Source organism: Monodon monoceros, unplaced genomic scaffold, assembly GCF_005190385.1.
Source record: "Monodon monoceros isolate NGI ecotype Baffin Bay Population unplaced genomic scaffold, NGI_Narwhal_1 Super_Scaffold_21, whole genome shotgun sequence".
Taxonomy (NCBI): domain Eukaryota; kingdom Metazoa; phylum Chordata; class Mammalia; order Artiodactyla; family Monodontidae; genus Monodon; species Monodon monoceros.
Genome location: NW_021703778.1, coordinates 50,710,199 through 50,734,575, shown reverse-complemented (window position 1 = coordinate 50,734,575; position 24,377 = coordinate 50,710,199). Strand labels below are relative to the sequence as shown.

Genomic DNA, 24,377 nt, shown 5'->3' with positions numbered 1-24,377 from the left:
TTCTATCAAATGATTCTTATCTTAAATAAAGTCCCCAGGCAGGGACTAACTCTCAGCCTCTGAGCTGAATCATACTGCAGTGAAATTCCGGGAATTTCTTATACATTATAGTGCCTTCCAGTTTATAAATAATCTTGGATTGATCCTCCTAGCAACAGTGTGAGGCAGTCAGGGAAAGTGGGGCCCTGTTTGAGAAATGAGAAACTGCACATCATGTAGTTTAAGGAACTTGCTCAAGGTCGCCGGGCTGTTGGACGCCTGTTGCCCTTAGGCCTTCTGACTCCTTTTCTGATACTCTTTCTGCTCACTGTACTGCCCCTGCCACCTAATGCTGACCTCTCAGAAGCAGGGAACCCTATATGTCAAGTAACTGTGTGAGAAGGACCCAACATTTGGAATCTAGCGGTCAGTGAGTCTGCTAGAAGTCAGCCACAGAGTTCAGGCTAGAGAAGGGAATTTCAAGTTGCTATTATCAATCAGTCAGGCAATGCAGAGGGTTGTGTGGACCATCTTCCTGGTATGTGGCACTATCCTAGATCATATGGACTCGTAGATATTAAGAGGGAAGTAAAAGTGGAAGGTATGGTCACTGGCCTAAAGCAGCTAATCAGGGAGATGAGACTATCACTTATGAAACCACAACACCTGTTGTTGTTCCATTCCCAATGGTACATGGGCCTGTATACCTGTGGTCTACAGTCATGTTCAGATGTGATCTGGGCATTCAGAGGAGGTGGCGTCAGCAGAGTTGGATACATTAGACAAAGGCTTTCTAGAGGTCAGGCATAAGCTGGACCTTGAGGGGAGGGATGGGTCAGATTTCCATAAGAAAAGAAAGCATGGGGGCTTCCCTGGTGGCGCAGTGGTTGTGGGTCTGCCTGCCAGTGCAGGGGACACGGGTTCGAGCCTTTGTCCGGGAGGATCCCACATGCCGCAGAGCAGCTGGGCCCGTGCGCCACAGCTACTGAGCCTGCGCTCTGGAGTCCGTGAGCCACAACTACTGAGCCCATGCACCACAGCTACTGAAGCCTTCGCACCTGGGGCCCGTGCTCCACAACAGGGGAAGCCACCGCAATGAGGAGCCTGCGCACCGCAACGAGGAGTAGCCCCTGCTTGCCGCAGCTAGGGAGAGCCCGCATGCAGCAATGAAGACCCAACGCAGCAAAAATAAATAAAATAAAATAAGTTAATTAAAAAAAAAAGAAAGCATGATTTGAGGGCAGCATGTTTTAAGTAAAGCAAAGGCAGGAAGCAGTACAATGTATTCAGGAAACAGGAGTGAACCCACAATTTTATAATTTAACTTTTACATTATTCTTTAGCAATGTCACAAATATCAGGGAATTGTTAAAAGTTATTATGGATCAAATAAATAGACTAAAGCAAAGTACCAAGCTCTTTAATTGTATAGGGGCTGCACTTTATTCCCTAGCTATGGGATGTGCTACAGGAATCATAGCAAGAGATACCTAGCCCAAGGCATTTTGGAAATCTCAGGAAACTTATTCTCCAACACAGAACTCTTACAAATTACTCTCCAACAGGCAGACACTTCTCCATATCAGGATGGATTAGTCTCTGAACATCTTAAGTTCAATGTATTGTTTCCATGGTTACTTTATTTAAGGATGACCCCTAAGCCCTGTTTCACAGAATTCAGGATTTTAATCCATAGCGACTCCTTTATTTTCAAATCAAATTCCATATTAGCAGATCACTTTTCTTTTTAAAATAAGCATTTCCATTTAGCAATGAAAAGTTTAATAAAAACAGAGTAATTTCCAAGTATCTGTTGTATATAGGCAGTGGCGCCCCCCGGTGGTGGAGAGAGGCGCTCTCCTCCCGCTGGGTGGACTGCCGCTTGCCCAGCTGGCCCTCGGGCAGGTCCACTGCCTGCTTCGTCCAGTTCCCCCACCGTTGAGCCCCATGTCCGTCCTGTCAGCGTCTCTCATGTCCCCCGAGTTCACTCCATCCAGATCCTCCCTGATCTCACCTGGCAGTCTCGTCTTTCAACATCACCATGTGAGTCTAACCAATCAATTTCTGGGTTTTTTTCCAAGAGTTTTTTTTTTTTCCCCTTACAATTATGTTTGTGTCAGCCATTCCTGGGGAAAAAAAAAGGACATTTTACTGCCTTAGGTTCATTTGAAGCAAGGAAGATAGCATTGACAAGAACATCATCATTCAGCTCATGGTTAGTGAAGTGCAGCAGCTCCCAAGCTTTTTGATTTCAGGACCCCTTTGTTCTCTTAAAAACTAATACAGAAAGAAGTTATACAGATTGCCAACAAACACATGAAAGGATGCTCAACGTCACTAATCATTAGAGAAATGCAAATCAAAACTACAATGAGGTTATCACCTCACACCAGTCAGAATGGCCATCATCACAAAATCTACAAACAATAAATGCTGGAGAGGGTATGGAGAAAAGGGAACCCTCTTGCACTGTTGCTGGGAATGTAAATTGATACAGCCACTATGGGGAACAGGATGGAGTTTCCTTAAAAAACTAAAAAAAGAACTACCATACGACCCAGCAATCCCACTACTGGGCATATACCCTGAGAAAACCATAATTCAAAAAGAGTCATGTACCACAATGTTCATTGCAGCTCTATTTATAATAGCCAGGACATGGAAGCAACCTAAGTGTCCATCGACAGATGAATGGATAAAGAAGATGTGACACATATATACAATGGAATATTACTCAGCCATGAAAAGAAATGAAATTGAGTTATTTGTAGTGAGGTGGAAGGACTTAGAGCCTGTCATACAGAGTGAAGTAAGTCAGAAAGAGAAAGACAAATACCGTATGCTAACACATATATGTGGAATCTAAAAAAAAAAAAATTGTTTCTGCAGAACCTAGGGGCAGGACAGGAATAAAGATGCAGATGTAGAGAATGAACTTGAGGATATGGGGAGGGGGAAGGGTAAGTTGGGACAGAATGAGAGAGTGGCATGGACATATATACACTACCAAGTGTAAAATAGATAGCTAGTGGGAAGCAGCCGCATAGCACAGGGAGATCAGCTCGGTGCTTTGTGACCACCTAGAGGTGTGGGATAAGGAGGATGGGAGGGAGGGAGACGCAAGAGGGATGAGATATGGGGATATAAGTATATGTATAGCTGATTCACTTTGTTATACAGCAGAAACTAACACACCATTGTAAAGCAATTATACTCCAATAAAGATGTTAAAAAAAAAATACAGGATGCCCAGGTGAAGTTGAATTTCAGATAAATAACAATTTTTTTAGTATAGGCAGGTGCCAGTATTCATTGTTTATCTGAAAAATTAAAATTTAACTGTGCACTCTGTATTTTAACATTTTAACTGGCACCTCTAGTCTTCACCATCAACTAGGAAAATATCTTGGGGATTTTGGTGAACTTCACTGATCCCTGAAATAAACAAGGTTAATGACAGAAAAAAAAAAAAAAACTATTACAGACCCCAAAGAGCATCTGCTTGTGTGTGTTATACCTACTGATATTTACTGTACTAGAAATTAGAACTGAAACATTTATAAAGCATTAGACTACACAAGCACATATGTCATCAGCTCTCAGAGGAATAATAACATCACAGGACATGTAGCCCCTGGGAAGAACCACTTCACACTTGAGAAGGAATAAGAGTGAAAAAGGCAAATAACATTTCAGTATTATTATGAAAGTATTTTGATGTCAGGGATCCCTGACTTTGAGAACCCCTAGCATAGCGTAACAGACCTGATAGGACTGGTCCAGGAGGATGTGAAACTTGGATTTTACTCTTGCATCTGGTTGTTACTGTACAGCCTTGAGGGTGAGTTATGTGATCTCTCTCAACCTCAGCATCATTTAGTATTCATCTTATCTACCTTTTAGGGTTGTTGTGAGAACCAAGCAACAATACATAAAAGGGACTAGTTATAGTACCTACTTAAGCTTGTTTTGAGGAAGAAAATGTGACATCACACAAGTGTGCTTAGCATAGTGCCTGGCACAGTGTCAAGAGGTCAATACATGTTTGAGAAACAAATAATATGAGATATGCCACCTAGACTTATGGCTTCCTTTGGGACTGGCAGGTCTCATCATCACTTTTTTGTGCTTCTCGTTTGGCCAGAATAATCAAGGACCAAGGAAATGCTCTCTACATCTAAGCGTGGGGCTTTGCTGGACCAACAGTAAATAAAACAAGTGGGATCAAGTCTCAACTGGCTCATTTTTATGGTTCAACTTTCTGAGTAATTGAACCCTACTTTTTTCCCTGATCAAAACAAGCCATAAAGAAAAACTGTCATGTAGCTTAGAGACAGTGACAGTGTTCAGTAAACACCACTGGATTCAGGGTCCAAAGACCTATATTTCCGCGTCGACTGTGTCATTGCTCAGCTGGGTGATCTGGGGGACGGCCTAGCCTTTATGAGCCCGGCTTCCCATCTCCCAAGTGGGGATAGGCCGATATTCCTCTTTCTTTTTTATCTCACAGGTGTGTTGAGGAGAGCACTATAGGCATTACACAAATGTAAGGAACAAATGTTATTTTTAATATTGTTGCTTCAGCAATCATTAGATAAAACAGCACTAATTTTTTAAAACCTTTTCATTTTGCCAAGTAGTAAACATATACAAAAGTAGAAAGACTAGTTAAATGAGCTGTGTATGCTATGATTTCATCACCAACTTTAATAATTATCAGGGCCATCCTGTGTCATTTCTGCCTTCGTCTACTTCTCTCCCCTACCACAGATTGTTTTTTTTGTATGTGGATAATAATTTTCTTTCAGTTTTATTGTGATATATTTGACATACAGCACTGTATAAATTTAAGATGTACAATGTAATAACTTATGAGTGTTGTGAAATGATTACCACAGTAAGTTTAGTTAACATCCATCATCTCATATAGATACACAAAGGAAAAAGAAAAAAAATTTTCCTTGTGATGAGAACTTTTAGGAGCTACTTTCTTAGCAATCTCAAATACACCATACAGCAGTGTTAATAGTCATCATGTTATACATTACATTTCCAGTACTAATTTATAACAAGAAGTTTGTAACTTTTGATCACTTTCATCCAATTATTATTGAAGATCACTTTTGAAGCAAATATCAGATATTGAATGATTTCATTTGTAAGTATTTTAGTATGTATCTCTAAATGATAAGAACTATTTTAGATATTATCATACCTTAAAAATTTATTTAATAACAACAAATATTCAATCAGTGTTCAGATTTCCTTGATTGTCTTAATTTTCTTTGCAGTTTATTTGAATCAGGATCTAAATAAGACCTGTGCATTACAGCTGGTCTTTTAAGTCCCTTAATCTACTGTATAGGTCTTTCTCCATACATGAGAAAAAAATATTCTTTCATAATCTGCTTTTCAGAGACATGACTAAAGTCTAGCGACATAGAAACCTTTTCACTGGGAATTAAATTGGGATGAAATGAATACCTAGATAATACGAAGTCAAACCATCGTTTATCATGTGTCAGGAACTAGGCTAGGCATATTAATAATAACAATAGCTATGACTTATTGTTGCTTACTTTATACCAGCCACTATGATCAATATTTTTCATAAGTTATCTTCGATTCTTTTTACATTTTGAGGTAAGTCTTGTTATTCCCATTTTATTGATGAAGAAATTAAGGCTCCATGAGTTAAGTTACTTATCTGAACTTATAGCCATCCAACAAGTGGCAGAATCAGGATATCAACTTAGATTTTTCTGACTCCAGATGTGCATTCTTTCCAAACGGTTATAGCAAGTGTTTTTCTCCTCAGTTGTCAGTCACCTTAACAAGACTTTTCTTTCTTTTGGCAGCTGGCGATTTACATTTTACTTAATGATTACCATTGCTGGAATTGCATTTCTTTATGATGTAAGTTGTCTTTCTGATATCTTTGATTGGAATTTGTCTTTAATTTTTAAAATTCCTGCCTGTGAATTCCTTGGGATATAATACTTTCAATAAGGTAACTAGCTTTTAAACCTCTACTCACTCTAATGCCTAGAGAAATAGCAACTCCTTAGTCTGTCTTTCAAAGCTTGTGAAGCTTTGCATTTGTAATGTTAGTTTTTAAACCTAATATCTCCCTATTTCCACTCATGTAACCCACACACCAACTAAACTGGACCACTGACAATCCACTGAATATACCTGGCACATCCCCACTTTAGGATCTTAGCACATATTATCCCCTTTGCCAGAAATGTCTTGCCCTTCCCCCTCTATCTCTACCCATCAAATTCCATCTAGTCCCATATCAAAGGCCACTTGTTTATGAAGACTTTCATTTCTTGCCCATTAGAAATCAAATCTCTCCTTACCATATTCTCTTTGCATTGTCTGTTTAAATAATTATTAAACAATTACCTCATTAAGTGATATATAAACTTAATAGTAAATTGTTAAACAGAAAAAAATATAGCTAGCTTTTAGAGATGTCTCTAAAGATTCTCTCAAGATTTCTCTTAAGATATTTTATTGCTACGGATATTTCAAGATATTTTTATTGCTACAGAAGCAGTAATCTAATTGGTTCAGAAATAATTTCATTAGAAGAGGCACTTGTTTGAAATAAGTAATTTCCTTTGTGACACAGGACTATTATTGGTTCCAGATTCACTAGAAGTCGTGCATGTCACAGGGGTGTTGTATAGGAACAAGTAGAAACACCTGTGGAGGGAGAGCGGTGCAGCTGGAGCAGCAGGAATGTGATAAAAGTGCATCTTACTGTGCACGTTTCCTCCCTATCGGTGACATAAGGAAGGGCTTATGTCTCTGCTGAAATCAGCCTTTGACAAAGTTTCTCTTGGTTCCTTGTTTTTCCAGAAACCTTGGGTATATGACCTTTGGGAGGTTTGGAATGGCTATCCTAGACAGGTAAGTCACACTGATGTAGTCCCTTCTCTCCTCAGCAGCTTGTCCCCTGATTTAGGTCTGAGTCCCTTCCTGCTCTCCGTCCACTTCAGTGAAGTCCTGGAGCTTACTTATGCTTGTTCCTTATTTACCCTTCACTTGTCTCATTCCTTTTCTTTGTGGTTAATGTAATTATGTATTTGAGTTTAAATTTACCATCTTAGTATTTATTTTCTACTTTCACCACCTGATACATTTCATTTATTGTACTCTTTTCTTACTTTTTTATGGGACAGTGAAGTTTTAAAAAAATTATTACTGTTTCTTCCCTTGTATTAGCTTTTCAGTTATGCATGTTTTTATTCTTTTAGTAATTATCCTAGAGATTACCATATGCATCCTTCAATTATCAGAGTCTAATGTAAATCAGTGCTCTTACCTCTTTCCAGTCACTGAAAGATCATCAGACTACTCCTATCCCCTCCTTCAAATATTTAAAACCCTACAAGTCACTACAATAATTGATTTGTAAATCAGTCAAATTGCCCTTTCCTTGCTGTTCCTTGGCATCTTGCATTTCCATGCTTCCATCTGGGATTATTATCCTTCTGGCCATAGAAGCCCCTTTGGTTTGCTTGTCTGGAAATGTTATCATTTTACTCTATTTTTTTAAAGGATATTTTTGCTGGGCATAGAATTCTAGGTTAGTAGTTATTTTCCTTAAGCACTTTAAAGAAGTCATTCCATTGTCTTCTGGATCCCCTCAGTTTCTTTAAGAATTCAGTTGTCCATTTTATTTTTGCTTCTTCAAATGGTGTCCTTTTTCTCTGATTTTAATATTTTGTATTTGTCTTTTAGCAATTTTAATATGATATGTATAAATGTGGTCTTCTGTGAATTTATCCTGCTTATTGTCCATAGTACTTCTTTAATCTGTGGCTTGATGTCTTAAGTCTATTTTGGAAAATTCTTAGCCATTGCTTCTGTTCTTTTCTCTCTCCTCTCTTTCTGGAATTCCAATTACAAGTGTGCTAATACATTAGACTTTTATGCTAGGTCCCGAAGCTCTCTTATGCTTTCCCTAATATTTTCCATCCTCTTGCCTTACTGCTTCAGTCTATAGGGACACAGTTCTCCACAAACCTCTTGCATTTCTGCATGTCATATGAAGTGATACACGGACTGACTTTTATTCTGTACTGTCATTTCAAGGATGTTTGTATGGCAAGCAACCTTGGAAGACAGAGATAATGTCTCCTCTGGAGCAATTGGTATGCATGTCACTGTCCATTATAAAGATTTAAGTTCCCTAGCTCAGTGTTCCTCTCTGGTAGCAAAACCCACTGCATGTGCAGATGTCACCTGACCCTCTTTGTTTAGCTATGGGAATTGGGATGGGAGAACTGGCCCAAATACTGATATTCTGGCAACTGTATTAGTGTGAATAATAAGCTATTCTTTATCTCTGACCCAGGAGTCTCATATCTTCTATCAGCATTCATGAAACTATGGCAAGCTAACTTGCAAGTAGGGTAAAATCTCAGACCCTTCACAGTTCTGGATATTTTCTGCTTTCATGTCCTCCAGTTCACTAGTGCTTTTTTCAGCAGTGTCTAATCTGCTCTTAAACACATCTTTTGAGTTCTCAATTTTAGTTATGGTATTTTTCATTTCTCAAATTTTCACTTAATTATTTTTTTATGGATTCCAGTTCTCTACTGAAAATTCCCACTAATTTTTAAAAATAACTTTAAATACCTGGTTAGTTTTTAAAATTATTTTAAAGTCAGAGTCTGATAAATCCAATATTTTGCTCACCTATGGGTCTATTTTCTTTCTTATTCCTGTCTCCTTATGCTTGATAACATTTGATTGAACGATAGACATTGCATATGAAAAATAATGCTTAGAAATGGTATTATCTACCTCCTGAGAGGACTTACTTTCACTTCTGTTAAGCAGAGTAGAGACAGATCACCTTAAATTTTATCTATGATTGAACTGGTTTAATATAGACTCCAGTCTTTGTGAGGGCAGATGTATTTACAACATACCCATATTCCTAGGGTATTCCCTTACAGTGGTTTTAAATAAAAGATTATAGTATTTACCAGGACTCCTTTTCCCTGGCTGGCCCTGAATACCAGTTTGCTTCCTAGCACTATGAGATTGCCAAAAGTCCTACTTAACTACTGCTTCTTAGTCTCTGGGCTCTATACTGCTTATAAATTAGCAAATGCAGACTTTATGCTATACATAGGTATGGTTCTCTTTGAAACTATCCTGCTTAGGGTCTGTAGTACTTCTTAAATTAAGGATGCACTTGAAATAAAGGATTCCATTTAATGCATTTTTCTTCTCTTTGAAATCTTGGCTCCACAGGTTCTGGATGCTTTGGTTGTTCTCCAGTGCCTTCAAACAGATATTTTTTTTCCTTTATCCATACTTTATCCATATTTTTAAGTAGTTCTCACTAGGAGAGTTAGTCTCATACAGGCTTGTTTGTCATAGAAGAAAGAAGAAACTCTTATTCTTTCTTGGCCTTATCAAGGATGATGAGTTGACCAGAAAATTATTCCATTTAATGTGTTAGCTTTACTCTTCACTTCTCAGGTGTGTCAGTTATATGCTGGTGTATAATAAATCATCACCAAAGCTTAGTGCCTTAAAACAACAACCATTTATTTGCTTATGATATGGATTAGCAATTTTGGCTAGGCTCAGCCAAGCAGTTCTGCTCCATGTGATGTTAGCTGAGTTCATTCATGTGTTTTCAGTTAGTTGACAGGCTGGCTAGGGCATATCACATGTCCCTGGTGCCCTCATTTGTATTTTTGTCAGTGGACACCTTGATGCTCTACTTTGTGACCTCCAGCAGGATAGCTCAGGTTTCTTACATGGTGCTTATGAGGTCTCTGATTGCATCATAGTTGCTATGTCCCCTTGACCAAAGGCCAAGATTCAAAGGCCTCCTGGTGATGTTAGAGGAGACTGTACCAGGGCATGAATATGAGAAGGTGAGATTCATTGAGGGCATTAATGTTACAACCCATCACACCAAGTAATATAATGTCTCAGCTTAGCTAAAATAAACATACTGCCCCTCCTATTTTAAAGAAAATTCTAGCCATGGAAATTTCATTGTTTTTTTCAGGAGACATTTTTAGAGTACTTAAATAATTGTATATATTTTATTACTGTCCCATTTGAGAATGGGCCAATTTGGATCACCATCTTGTCACTACAGAAGAGGTTAGGACATCAGATTTGAGTAGTATTCAAGAAATATAAAACAAGGTATTTTGTGGGACGAGCAAAACAGCTTTTCCATTGTTCTTAAGTAAAGATTTTTAAATTATTTTTCTAATTTAACTCTCACTCAACTAAAAGAATGCTTTTACACCTGTTGTAGTTTTATTAAATTTTAAACAAAACATTTAACTTGACTTTGGAATTCTTGTCTCCCTTTTCAGAAACAAAATGCCTCAAAATGTTGTCTCTGATTTCTTCTCAGAAGTTGAAATGTAAAACATTATTATTTGGGAGAATTCTGTGGAATATAAATAGGTATAAACAATAGTTTTAATCCTTAAAATGAGTTGTTTATATGGTGACATTAAAGTAGTGAATACTCTTGTTTTCTCAGCCCTTGCTGCCATCTCAGTACTGGTACTACATTTTGGAGATGAGTTTTTATTGGTCTCTCTTATTTAGCCTTGGCTCTGATATCAAGAGGAAGGTAAGTGTCTTATTTACAAAACTACTTTATCCATTTTTTTCAAAAGTTTTTATCCCCCTGCCCCAAATCCTAATCTTTAAATCATATTTTTATATATGTTCAGTTCCAGTTCATAACTTTTTTGCTTTTATAACACAAAGAATAGTGCAAATATGCTCATACTTTGGTGCCTTGGTAAGTATTTGTAGTGAAACATTATAGAAACGTTAACTTTGAAGCTCTACACTTGTTCAATAAGAAAAGAACTCCCCTTTATGATGTCTGTTTCTTTCTTTTAGTTTGGGAATTTCGTATTCTTCAGTGCAAAGAAGAAAAGTGCTGGTAGTTTTAATTCTACAGCCACGTCCTTTACAGACCACTTTATATAATTCTTTTGATGTATTCAGTGACTTTGAAAACATTTTTTCCTTAATTCATCCAAGATCCTTGTTAGAAAACATTGCTTCAAGTACTATTAGCTTTGCTTTATTTGCAGGGAAACTGAGTCACAGGCATGCTAAATGCATCCTCTGAGGTTACAAAGTGTGGTATTTTAGGAACTGTTTGGTTGTTACTGATTCCTATTTGCTGGTACAGAAAATCATATTACACTCTCAATGCAGTCACAGATTTCCTCGTATACGTTAGCAGTACAGATCAAATGACAAATACTCTTGGCATGTACTTTATATGCTACGCTCTATATAAAAGATTGGTTTGTAGCAAAATTTGAAAATTAAGTTGAATTCAGTATTAAGGAAATAAAACCAAGTTGGCTTGACTAAATGATGTTTGAGTGAGCGATGGTGTACAATCTATCACTAAGGGGCCCAGTCAGCTGCTCAACTGGAGATCTGAAAAGAAACTTACAGAATAAACCATAAGAACATACTGTGAAAAAATCTGATTGAAATGATTTCCTTTTTCAGAAAACTTAATAATAGCTATAGTTTAACTGTTATTAACTTAATTTAGGCTAAGAACATATCAAAATTTAATTGATTGGGTCATCTTCTGAAGGGATAGAATTGAAAATAATCATTATTTAGAAGGTCTTCGTACATATACTCAGGTAGGTTGATCCTGTAATGATCCTATCTTTTTCCCACTTTTGATCCTTTTATTTTTTTCAGTAGTTGCTTTCTTTTTATTATTTACGGGTGCATTGGACACCTTTTCAAAAATTAAATGTAGATATATGTCATATATTTGTAAATACACATCTTCAGAGACATAAAATTATTAGGAGTCGGGTAAAGCACAGGCTCTGGAGTCAAATTGCCGAAGTTTGGATCCCTGACTTCACTCATTAACATCTTGAGCTAGTTGGCTACATTTGCTAAACTAGATCTGTCTCCTCATATATAGAGTAGAGCTAAAAATAGTTCTTACCTCCTCCAGTTGTTGTGAGGATTAAACAAGTTAATTCATACAAAGCACTTTCTGGTGTATAGTAAGTACTCAATAAATTAGGCTGTTATTATTATCATGTTTATTCTTTTACTTTGGCTACAAGGAAACTGAAGTCTTTAAGTTTTTTTAAACGTTTTAATCAGGATATTCACAGACCATACAATTAATCTATTTAAAGTGCATAATGCAATGGTTTTGAGTATATTTGTAGAATTCTGCAGTCATCACCACAGTCAATTCTATTTCCATCACCTCAAATAGAAATCCTGTACCCTTTAGCAGTCACTCCCCATTTCTTCTAACCTCCACAGCCCCAGGCAACCACTGTCTACTTTCTGCCTCTATGCATTTGCCTCTTTTGGATATTTCATATAAATGGAATCATACAATATATGTTTTTTTGTATCTGGCTCCTTTCACTTAGCATAATGATTCATTCATGTTGTAGCATGCATCAATAATTCATTCCTTTTTATTAATGAATAATATTCCGTTATATGGATATACTACATTTTGTTTATGCATTTATCAATTGATGGATATTTGAGTTGTTTCTACCTTTTTGGCTATTATGAATAATGCTACTATGAACACTGATGCGCAAATTTTTGCACGAACATATATTTTTATTTCTCTCATGTATATACCTAGGGGTGGAATTGCTAGACTACATAGTAGTCCTATGTATAACCTTTGGGGGAATTGTTAGACTCTAACAAAGCAGCCATGCCATTTTACATTCCTACCAGCAATGTATAAGGGTTCCAGCTTCTCCACATCCTAGCCAACACTTGTTATTGTTTGTCTTTTTTATTATAGCTGTCCTGGGGGGTGTGAAGTATTTTGCTACTGTAGTTATTCCACTTTCATTTGTTCCTTATTTCATATGCAGTAACTCTTATTTTAATAGTTGTGTAGTTTTATTATATTTGTCTTGGAATTAGGCAGGGAATTAACAATAAATGTAAATGTACACAGGAATATGCTTGGGTGTGTATGTATGTCTTTGTGTGTGTGTGTGTGTGTGTGTGTGTGTGTGTACATATATCCAGTGTAGAACAGTGGGAAGAACAGCAGATATTAGGACTTAGATGACAACTATTCAATGCTATCTCAAAGTTAAACGACTTAATCAATGAGGATAACACTTGTTATATCTCCCTCACAAGGATTGTGCTTAAGAATAAACGTGAAAGCATTTTACAAAGTTCAAAATATGCAGATGTCAGTTGTTAGTTTTAAAATTATTATTATTATTATCTCTTCCAGTGATTGAGAAATAACTGCATTTGCTTAATGGTTTCCATTTCCCCTCATTATATAGGATTTTCTAGCTCATGTCATCCACCACCTGGCTGCTGTTAGTTTGATGAGCTTCTCTTGGTGTGCTAATTATATTCGCAGTGGGACCCTCGTGATGATTTTACACGATGCGGCTGACATTTGGCTGGAGGTAAACGTTTGCCATTAAAAAACTAATAACAATACCATGTCCTGGGTTTAATGTGACTCCTCACAGGAAGAATTGTCTGTGAGTGATTTAGCAGAGCTCTCTGTCCTGAAAACACCCAAAGTCTGCAGATGTCTCTAGGTCCCCAGATCTTTCAAGCTCAAAGAAAGGAAAGCTTTCAGTTTTTAGTTTCTAACTTTTTTTCTCCATGGTACTCGAGAGAGAGGTTAATTTGTGGGATTCCACTTATGCAAGTTGCATGCAGATATTAGCTTAGGAAGTAAGCTGAGGTATCTGAAGAAGGAATGAACTCTAAGCTTTTAAATGGAAAACTTGGACTATGACATTGTAGATTTTTAAAGTTAGTCGGCACCGTATATTCACTTAAGCAAAGCTAAATACGCACTGAATGCTTGCACCTCCCTGCGTGGACCCTCCTCCAGCTTTAAGGAATAGAGCCGATGTTTATTTAAATGACATTTATTTTCTAAGGAAGGAATGTTTCAGAGCAGGGGACATTAAAACAAGAGTCTTCCTAATCCCAAACCACACAAAATATAAGGAACGATGCAAAATTAGGATTGTTTTCTCTACATGTTTCTGATGTGCTTTGGTTCCTGTTTACCCTGAGGCAGTGGGTCCTGCTGTACTTAGAGCCACATTGTTCATAATTTAAATATACTCATTTATAGTGAAGCCAGGGAAAATGATGCTAACCCATTTGCATTCAGGATTGCCTCTTCAAGGGCTAATAATTGAATGTAAGTTGATATGGAAGAAATTAAATTTAATTTAATAAGATCTTGTTCTTCTAGATCAGGGTTCAGCAAACTTTTTGGTAAAGAGCCAGGTAGTAAATCTAGCTTTGTGGACCTCATAGGATCTCTTGTCACATATTTTTCTCTTTTGTTGTTTTTTCTTTTCTCTTATACCCCTTTAAAAATGTGAAAACCATTCTTACCCTTCTTAACTCAAGGGCTGACCAGCTCTAGCCCATAGGCTGAACTGTAATTTGCCAAACCCTGTTCTAGATATAACCAGAAGTCATTTGAAGCCATTTCAAAGCAACTGGCTGTTGTTAAAATATTAGCTGTGTACAGAATTGTATTTCTTGTACGTAATCGTAATTAGACATGTAAATACCATTCTAATGGTCAAGATTATTATATGTGCTTCAGGGCAACACGTGGCTTAGCAGAAGAAGGATTGTGCCAGTTTTTCCGTATGTTGCTCTCTGAATGTAGCCATCTCTGCTTTAATTACCTCCTTCTCCGATCATATCTCAGAAACCCTGCCTGAAAATTAAGACCAAATTGTCCATGAGTTAAAAATTTTATGCTACTCTATTCTTCTAACCCTCTAGTTCAATTGCCTTTGGTGTGTGTCCACCGTAAAAACAGCTTCATTGTGTTACTAAAAGGGAGCGTTAGGTGTTGGGACTGGGAATAAGCACCGTGTTATCCCTGTCTACCCTGCCATTGACATGACATAGCTCCCTAGGTGACCTGGACAAATCACTTAATGCTTTGTTTCTATCCTCAGCTGTAGCATGAGAAGTCATATCTACCTCTTAGGGTATATTGTGCAGTTTAGCTCACTATCGTTTGAAAATGTTCTGAGGTCCTTAGGTAAAAAACAGAAGAAAAATGAAATGTCAAACTCAGGTACCTACATGGGTAAACTATGAGAACAGCTTCATGTTGTTAATGATCATCAATAATTCTTGATTCACAAGTCAGGATCTAACTTGAGGTTCAGTGACCGAGGCCAGTACCCTCCATCAGCTGGTGGTAGAAACAACATTGAATAGTGGCGTGGGACTGATTTTTTATATTCTCCAGGAGTGCCTATTCCATAGCTTCCTCAAGTAGTTTGTTTTAGTGTTTGTCTTCTCAGTCAAGTTCTAATTGAACCCAGACATGGTACAACTTTTACCCCTGTTTAGACCTTCCTAAAGATGGAGACTATTAATCTTTCATGTTCCTTAAGACAGTTGTTGGGTCATTTCTTTGTTCTTTCTTTGCAAGGAAGAACAGCCTCAGCATCTACAATTTTTACTCATAAGCAACCTTGTGCCTTCTTCATGCATCTTCATGATCCTCTCTAGTTTTCTGCATGTTAAGTTTAGATCCAGGACCCAACACTTTAACAGTATCTTGACTGATACTTAGCAAAGGAGAAGGGTTACTCTCTGATATCCATCTTTGCGCAACCCAGAATAGGCCACGTGTGCATTTGCCCAAAGGAGTGCTACTTTGCCATTACAAGTGGGGGCAAAGTAGCGCTCTTCATGGCTATGCACATCTCTAGCTTCCCACCCTGGCCTACCTTCTGACCCTTCAAACAGCTCCCCACTCCATTCCAAGCCCTCTAAACTTCTGGCCTTTCTCCCCATATGCAAGTCCTGCCCAGCTGGCATGCCAGACTTCTGTCTCAGCAATGGAGGCTGTTCCCTTTTGGGCCCCTGCCAATCCCATAGTCTGATCACATTCTTACCCCATGGTAAGTATGGAAAATGCAATGTAAACCATTCCTGAAATGTAATAAGCTGCTTCTCTTGTTCTAGATGGGCCTTGAGGTTCCTGGGTGATTTCAGTTCTGAAACTGGCAGGGCTAAGCCACACCACCCACCTGCCCACCTTCCACCCCCAACTTCAGACTCTTTCCCATTCAGCCTTGGGCCCCGCTGGATAATGCAAGAGAAAATCCTCGTTACATTAGTACCACATTAAACAACACTTTCTGTAATTCTTTTCACTCAACACAGATAATATGAGCACTACAGGCTAGCATAAAGTAAGTAGAGAAAATCAAGTGCTTGAAGCTTTACTTCAACCAGGGCATGGCCCCAAGGGCTGCCTCCTAACTTCACTTCTTCTGTCATCTGCCTTAAAGTAGCCGCCTTGATTGCAGCATGCCCAGCCCAGCCCAGGACTTCACTCATATCCCAGCCTTTCTTCAATTCAGCTCTCCTCCCAGTTAAATGGAGGAATTCAATAAATGCCCAGATAAAATACATGCTAAAATTAATTATGCTAATTTGTAGTGCTTGTGAAATACAGGAGTAATATTACAGTCATTCTAACTAATTTTTTAAACATTATATTATGCAAAGTTTCAAACATATGACAAGGTAAAGAGTATAATGGGCCCAATGGACCCATCATCCAGCTTTAACAGTTATCAATATAGCCAATCTTGTTTCAGCTATTTCTCATCCATAACCCAACTCCCACCAAGATTTTGAAGCAAATCCCAGGTATAATTTAATTTATAAATATTTAATTTAAAAATTTTACATGAATATCACCCTATCTGAATGCAATTTCTTTCTATTTTCTCAGTCTGCTAAGATGTTTTCTTATGCCGGATGGAAGCAAACCTGTAACATCCTGTTTTTCATCTTCTCCATCGTATTTTTCATCAGCCGCCTCATTATTTTTCCCTTCTGGTGAGTAGACAAGGTGCTGTGTGTGCCTTTGGTCACTGTGCTGAGGTGGCCTTGCATGTTGTTCAGGTTGGAGCATTGCCCTTTCTTTCTTTCTTACACTGATCTCCAGCTATTTGTGCCAAGTTCAGCTGGAAAGAAGAATGTGAAGGAGATATTTTTATAGATAATTAAAACCACACCTTCCAATGTGAAAAGGCTTGTTACAAAGGGAGATTAAAGATGTGTAACCAATGGGAAGCAGCAACTCTTACTCTGTGTCTGATTTCATGAATCTGGATCTTTCTTTGTGATTAACAGCTTTTCCAGTTATTCAGTGAAATGTCATTGGCCAATTATCAGCTCTTTAAAAGAGAGGCAAATTCTGTGTTAAAATTACAATAGTTATAACCACCATTAATTGAATGCCAGACACTGGATTAGGCCCTTTATACATCTTGGCACTAGCTACACAACAAATCATAAAGATAGGTATCGTCACTTCCAGTTTGCAGAAGAGGAAACTGATGCTGATTTCATTTTCCATGATCACTTGTCCTAACAGTGATTTGGACCACTGGCTCTTGGTCGGTCTGTTGATTTTGTTTAGCCAAGAGCTGGCAACATAGAACCTATGTTGTGTCTCTCCTGACAATCATTCCTTTGGCAAGCATAATTTTCCATGTGTTGATTGACAGAAACCAGAGGAAAAATGTGAGGAAGACATTGATGGTTTGGAAAGAACAGCTTAAAACTAACTGTAGTTTGGGGATAGTCTAGGAGTTTCAGATATTCTCAACAGAAAAGCTAGTGCTATTGGAGGTACTAGGTTCCAGCAGAATGAAATGGGGACCCAGGTTTCAGGCCTGATCCCTTGTGGGTGGAGAGCACCCTTAACTAGCAGCATGCAGGGAAGACTGGTAAGAGAGTGTGGGTGCTGCCTGCCCTGTGGAAGCCAGGTGCGTTCTTTAACCCGGGATTGGGTGTCTTGATTAGACATTCTTTTCTGGAGAGGAGCAGCATCATGCAGTGATGAATTTCACAGATGCAAGTCAGTCCTGGCTCCAGACTTACTACCTGTGTGATCTTGTACAGGTTAGATCATTTCTCTGTGCCTCAGTTTCTCATCTGTAAAATGTAAATAAGGGTTGTCATGAGCCTTAATTGAAGTAATACATATGAAATAGCTTAGAACAGCGTCTGGAACATAGTAAGGATTCAGTAAATGCCAGCTGTTATTACTAAAATTATTAATGAGTCTCTGAGAATTTGAAGTTTAATCTAGAATCAAATCTGAGATACATGTTTAAGATATTCTTCTTGGTTGATGAATCATATTACCATCACTTTTGCTTTGGCTGATCAGGTGTGTTTATGAAATTAGAATATTGTACAATAGCAACTATTGATAGGGTAAGTATTGACTTGCAGATAGCAGTTGAGTTGTGGCTTTTCAGTGTGACTTTCATGGTGCTCTAAATCCAGCATTTGCCCATTGGTGACACTTATTTTGTTCAAAAAGTACCATGTGTTCCAGTTATCTATAGCTGTAAACAAACCTTTTGAAAAATTTAGTGGCTTAAGGCAGTAGTGAGCAAACTTTTTTTTATAAAGGGCCATAGAATAACTGTTTTAGCCTTTGAGGGCCATATATGGTCTCTGTTGCATGTTTTTCTTTGTTTGGTTCTGATTCTTTTACAACCCTTTAAAAATGTACCAAACCTAGCTTAGATCACTGGCTGTAGAAAAACGGGTACAGGCCAGACTTTACCAACACGCCATGTTTTGCAGGGCTCTTTCTTAAAACAACAATACATTATTATTACTATTTCTTATGGATCTGGGAGTTGACAGACATCATCTACATGGTTTTCACTCATGTGGTTACAGTCAGATGGTCGCTGGGCAGTCAAGGTTGGAGTTTTCTTGAAGCCTTCCTCACTCACAAGGTTCAGGTGACACCCGTGACATCAGCTGGTTGATGCTGATTGCTGGTTGGAACCACTGCTGGGCCTGTCAGCTGGAACACATGCCCATGCCCCTCCACTGGCCTGACCTTCTCTTAGCACAGCAGATGGATTTCAAGGGTGAGCAGTTCAAGAGAGAGCTTGGCAGATGCTGTCTCCTTTTATAACCCAACTTCAGAAGTCACAGCATGTCACTTCCAGCCTCATTTTCTTCATTGAATCCAAGTCACTAAGGCCAGCTCATATTTAAGGGAAGGAAATTTAGACTCCATTTCTTGATGGGAATAGTTTCAAATAATTTGTAGAGATTTTGTTGTTGTTGTTGTTGCTGTGGTACGTGGGCCTCTCACTGTTGTGGCCTCTCCCGTTGCGGAGCACAGGCTCCGGACACGCAGGCTCAGCGTGTCACGCAGGCTCTAGCTACTAAAGCCCACGTAGCTAGAGCCCGTGCTCCACAACAAGATAAGCCCCCACAATGAGAAGCCGGCGCACCACAACAAAGAGTAAACCCACTCACCGCAACTAGATAGCCCATGCACAGCAACGAAGACCCAATGCAGCCAAAAATAAATAAATGAATAAAAATTAAAAAGAAAAAGAAAGGAGGGGCTTCCCTGGTGGCGCAGTGGTTGAGAGTCCGCCTGCCGATGCAGGGGACACGGGTTCGTGCCCCGGTCCAGGAAGATCCCACATGCCGCAGAGCGGCTGGGCCCATGAGCCATGGCCACTGAGCCTGCGCGTCTGGAGCCTGTGCTCCACAATGGGAGAGGCCACAACAGTGAGAGGCCTGCGTACCGCAAAAAAAAAAAAAAAAAAAAAAAGAAAGGAGAATGATCAAACCAGAAGAAATAAAGATATTATTAAAAAAAATTCCTAGATTTAAGAACTCATTCTCTTGCCAGCATTTCTGGATTTCAAGGAGAATGAGTTACATGCATTTGGCATTTTCTTGATCTTGATACTTTGCTGAATTCACCAGCCTACTGCAGAGGGCAACCAATACCACTGTTTGCTGTCTTCAGGAGGTTGGGCTGTGAATAAACCAGTATTAACAGACTTGACTGAAAAAATTTTTTGTGGGTAAAAATTCTTCTGTACTGATATTGACTGCTCTTCATTGTTTGGAAGCTTAAGGAGAACCTCACCAAGCTATTGGAAGTTTGGGAGATGGGTTTTTCATGGTTTTTGAAAGCATTAGTTGCAGTGTATTACTCTGACTTAAATAGCCATCCCATCAGCTTGAACATGTTACACAACCAAGTGGTGGTACCAAAGAGGAAAAGTCAGTTCCTTGTTGTTAGTCTGGCTCCCACCATCTGTCTAAAACTTGTAACTCTGCAGACTCACTTTTCAAGGATATTTTATTAGTCCAGATTTGTTGGGAATTTACCATGGACCAAACAAAGTGCAGACAGGCCCATTTCAAGACTCAGACATTTTAGAGGTTCTGTGGGAGGTGGTTCGCCATCTAGTTGCTCTGTTCTTCTCAACTGCTTTTGTTGTACATTTTGTGGTGAGGTGAAGGGTTGAGTGGGGAGAAAGGTGACTGGGGTGGTGCCATCTGAAAGTCATCTGAAACCTTGAGAAAAAGAACAGGAGTTTTTTTTTTTGTTTTTTTTTGGCGGTGCGCGGGCCTCGCACTGTTGTGGCCTCTCCCGTTGCGGAGCACAGGCTCCGGACGCACAGGCTCAGTGGCCATGGCTCACGGGCCTATCCGCTCCGTGGCATGTGGGATCTCCCCGGACCGGGGCACGAACCTGTGTCCCCTGTATTGGCAGGTGGACTCTCAACCACTGCACCACCAGGGAAGCCCAGAACAGGAGTTTTACATCATGCGTGTCTTTCCCTTTCTTCTCCTTTCCTTTTATTCCCCCAGCCTCAAGCAGATTTGCTTTCCCCTCATGAGTTTCCTTTTGTGTCCATACAACTGTGTCCCCAATTCTCCTTTCTTCCTGCTCTTTTCAGGGATCTAATTTGGCCAGTTTTCAGTCAGTGTCAGCAAGAGTTAATTACCTTGATTTTCTAAACAGTGTTACTGTCAACATTAGGTAGACATTCCAGTTGGCACTGGCCAAACTGCTTTAATCTAATTGCCTGGTTACCCCCATTTATTTGCATTTTTCTTCAAAAACGTTTAAATCTCAGGCTTACGTTATTCACATTGTATTCCCAACTATTGTATTAAAATAATGACTTCTATATTTGTGAATTATTGGACGTATCTATCTACTTGAATATTATACAAATACCACCCGAGATCATTTGGTTAGAAAGACCCTCCGATGGTCAGATAAACGGTTCCCCTGACTCCTGACAATTTTCCTCCATAAATAAAAAGAGTAGATAATAATTTAGTCCAGGCTGATTGATCTGAAGGGAAGGAGCACTGTTTCAACTGAAGTTTCTGAGTAGCAGTGCTGGCTCATTGCTTTGTTTCTGGAACTCACCACTGCTAGATGTTGTGAGGAGCTCACGGATGAGTGAGACGCAGCTCCTAGCCTGCAACAGTTCATGATGGCAGTAGAAGAAATCTTTGTATCCACCACCTTTTCCATGTATTTGAAGGCTGTTAATACTGACCCATATTTTTTGGATATTCCAAAAAGAAAAAAATAAAACATTTCCTGCAAATCAAAACTACAATGAGGTATCACCTCACACTAGTCAGAATGGCCATCATTTAAAAGTCTACAAAAGTCTACAAATAATAATTGCTAGAGAGGGTGTGGAGAAAAAGGAACCCTCCTACACTGTCAGTGGGAATGTAAGTCAGTGAAGTCACTAAGGAGAACAATATGGAGGCTCCTTAAGAAACTAAAAAATAGAGTTACCATGTGATCCCACTACAATCCCACTCTTGAGCATATATCTTGGAAAAGATGAAAACTCTAATTCAAAAAGTTACATGCACCCCAGTGTTTATTGCAGCACTATTTACAATAGCCATGACATGGAAGCAACCTAAGTGTCCATTGACAAATTAATGGATAAAGAAGATATGGTACATATATACAATGGAATATTACTCAGCTGTGACAAAGAATGAAATAATGCCATTTGCAGCAATATGTATGGACCTAGAGATTATCATACTAAGTGAAGTACAATAAGACAGAGAAAGACAAATAATCATATGATATCACTTATATGTGGAATCTAACAAAATGATGCAAAGGAATTTATTTACAAAACAGAAATAGACTCACAAACATAGAAAACAAAGTATGGTTACCAAAGGGGAAACAGGGGGAGGGATAAATTAGGGCTTTGGGATTAATAGGTACACACTACTATATATAAAATAGATAAACGACAAGGACCTACAAAGGAATTATATTCAATATCTTATAATAACCTATAATGGAAAAGAATCTGAAAAAGAATAGATACATATATGTATAACTGAATCACTGCTGTACACTTGAAACTAACACAACATTGTAAATTAAATAGACTTCAATTTTAAAAATGGTTAAGAAAATAAAAAATAAAACATTTCCAACAGTGAATAATACTCAAATAAATAGCTTCCTTATCTCCAAGGGTACATATGCTAGTGGTAACTTTATTTTCCCCACCAGTGGTTCACAGGACTTTGGGCTTCATCTTTTGATGATCCAGGTCTCACTGGTATAGAAAAATGGTACCCTGAGAAGCCTCATACGAAAGAGAATTTTGTGGGCAATGAGGCCATATAAACCCTTGAAATGGCTATCAGAGAGAGGACAGTTTTAAGAAAAGACGAGACACAACAAAGCTGAAAGCATACAGCAGTGCTCTTAGCTGATGTCCATCAGAGAGAGACAAGAGTGAGGACACGATGGTCCTTTCTTTCCTCCTAAGGCCTGGGGCCTCTGTTCTGAATGGTGAGTCAGGGGCAGAGCAGGGGTCTGATGGTGCCAGGGTCAGCTTCCTCGCCCTCCTGGGATGGCACAGTGCCTTTCCCACAGTCATCAGAGGAGAGGAGGGCCTGCACCGTGCCAGAGAGGCTCTGTTGAAGTATCTCAGAACTGGACTTTCCAGTCACAAAGCTTATAGAGGAGAGGGCAAATGACACTGCAGGTGTTTGCTCTGCATCTCATTCAACAAGGAGCCCTCAGGGGAGCTCCTTCCCACACCCCACAGGCTTGGCACTTCTGTTGCTGTTTGTAAACTTATGAAGGACAGCGACAACAGTCCATAGAATTTTAAATTCATAATTTAGTCCAACCCCTTTATTCATTTATGTGTTTGGAAATAATTTTAAGTTTACAGGATAATTTTAAATATATCACAGAGAACTCTTACATATTGCCTTTACCCAGATTTACCAGTTAACGTTTCCCCCATTTGCTTTGTCATTTTTTCCTCTCTCTCTGTTTCTCTTTCTCTCTCAACACACACACACACACACACACACGTGCTCACACATGTGGATGTGTGTATATATATATATACATATATATATGTATACATATTTTATCTGAACCAGTTGAAAGTTGAAACCATCACGTCCTTTTAATCCTAAATAGTTCAGTGTGTATTTCCTAAGGACAAGGACATTTTTCTACAGAATCACAGTATAGTTATCAATTTCAGGAAAGGCAGCAATCTACCATCCATGTTTCAGTTTTGTCAGTTGATCCGATAGTGCCTTTCATTGCTTTTTTCCCTCACTATTGGGTTTGGCCCAGGATCACATTCTGCATTCAGTTGTCACCTGCTGGGAATAGTCCTTACCCCTTCTTGCCTTTCGTGTCATAGATATTGTTGAAGCGTTGCAACCCTGTTTGTTTTTCACGTGAGAAGTTAAGATAGTTACAGGATCGCACAGCTAGTTATGAAAGAATCAAGATTAGAAACAGAACATTTGAAACACAAAAGAGATATGTTTCCAGTTAAGTTACTAAATTTGATAATTAAGAGCAGGCATCATTGCCTTACCTAAGTATTATTAAGTTTTCTTCAACTACTTGGTCACTTCGAAATATAAGCCATCTCTAGAATGTTAGGTGAGCAATTACGCACCTGTAGAACCAGTATTTGTCCTGAAAAGGCTTAATGCTCACACCTACAATTAGCAAGAAAAAAAGACCTTTAACTTTCATTAGAAAAATTACTTTTGGTGGCTGCCTTATCCAGCCCAGCAAAACCAACTACTATTTATACCAACAATGTGATTTTTTTCAAACCATGTAAACTTTGGTGATTGAGTAAAGAGTAAAAATGGGGGAAAAAACCCAAAACAGGAAAAAGGCCAAGCTTTGCAATCCACAGGCACCATGGTAGTGCATCCATTTGTACAGGTTAAAGGCCAGCGTACAGAGCAGAATTGAGGAGTATTCTCTGTGAAAAGGGAGATTCCACAGGACCCACAAGGTAAATGTGCAAGTGTTTGTGGGTTCACTCGTGTGTCTGCACACTTGATACACAAAACTGAGAAAGGCAGATTTGTTTTTTTTCCTTCCCATTCTCCTTTTAGCAAAGGACCAGAAGAAATCAAGGCTGAGAGATTGGACCATCTTTTAGTGAGGGCAGTGAGACCCA

General features: G+C 38.8%; 1 protein-coding gene across 1 annotated transcript in view; it reads left to right on the top strand.

Annotated features, from left to right (window-relative positions):
• Positions 1 to 24,377, top strand: part of CERS3 (ceramide synthase 3) — a 98,467-nt gene that overhangs the window by 24,709 nt on the left and 49,381 nt on the right. The window contains exons 4-8 of the mRNA XM_029238507.1: positions 5,838 to 5,895; positions 6,850 to 6,900; positions 10,523 to 10,615; positions 13,332 to 13,460; positions 16,802 to 16,908. Of these exons, the coding sequence (XP_029094340.1) occupies positions 5,838 to 5,895; positions 6,850 to 6,900; positions 10,523 to 10,615; positions 13,332 to 13,460; positions 16,802 to 16,908 (438 nt within the window). The remainder of the gene's footprint in view (positions 1 to 5,837; positions 5,896 to 6,849; positions 6,901 to 10,522; positions 10,616 to 13,331; positions 13,461 to 16,801; positions 16,909 to 24,377) is intronic.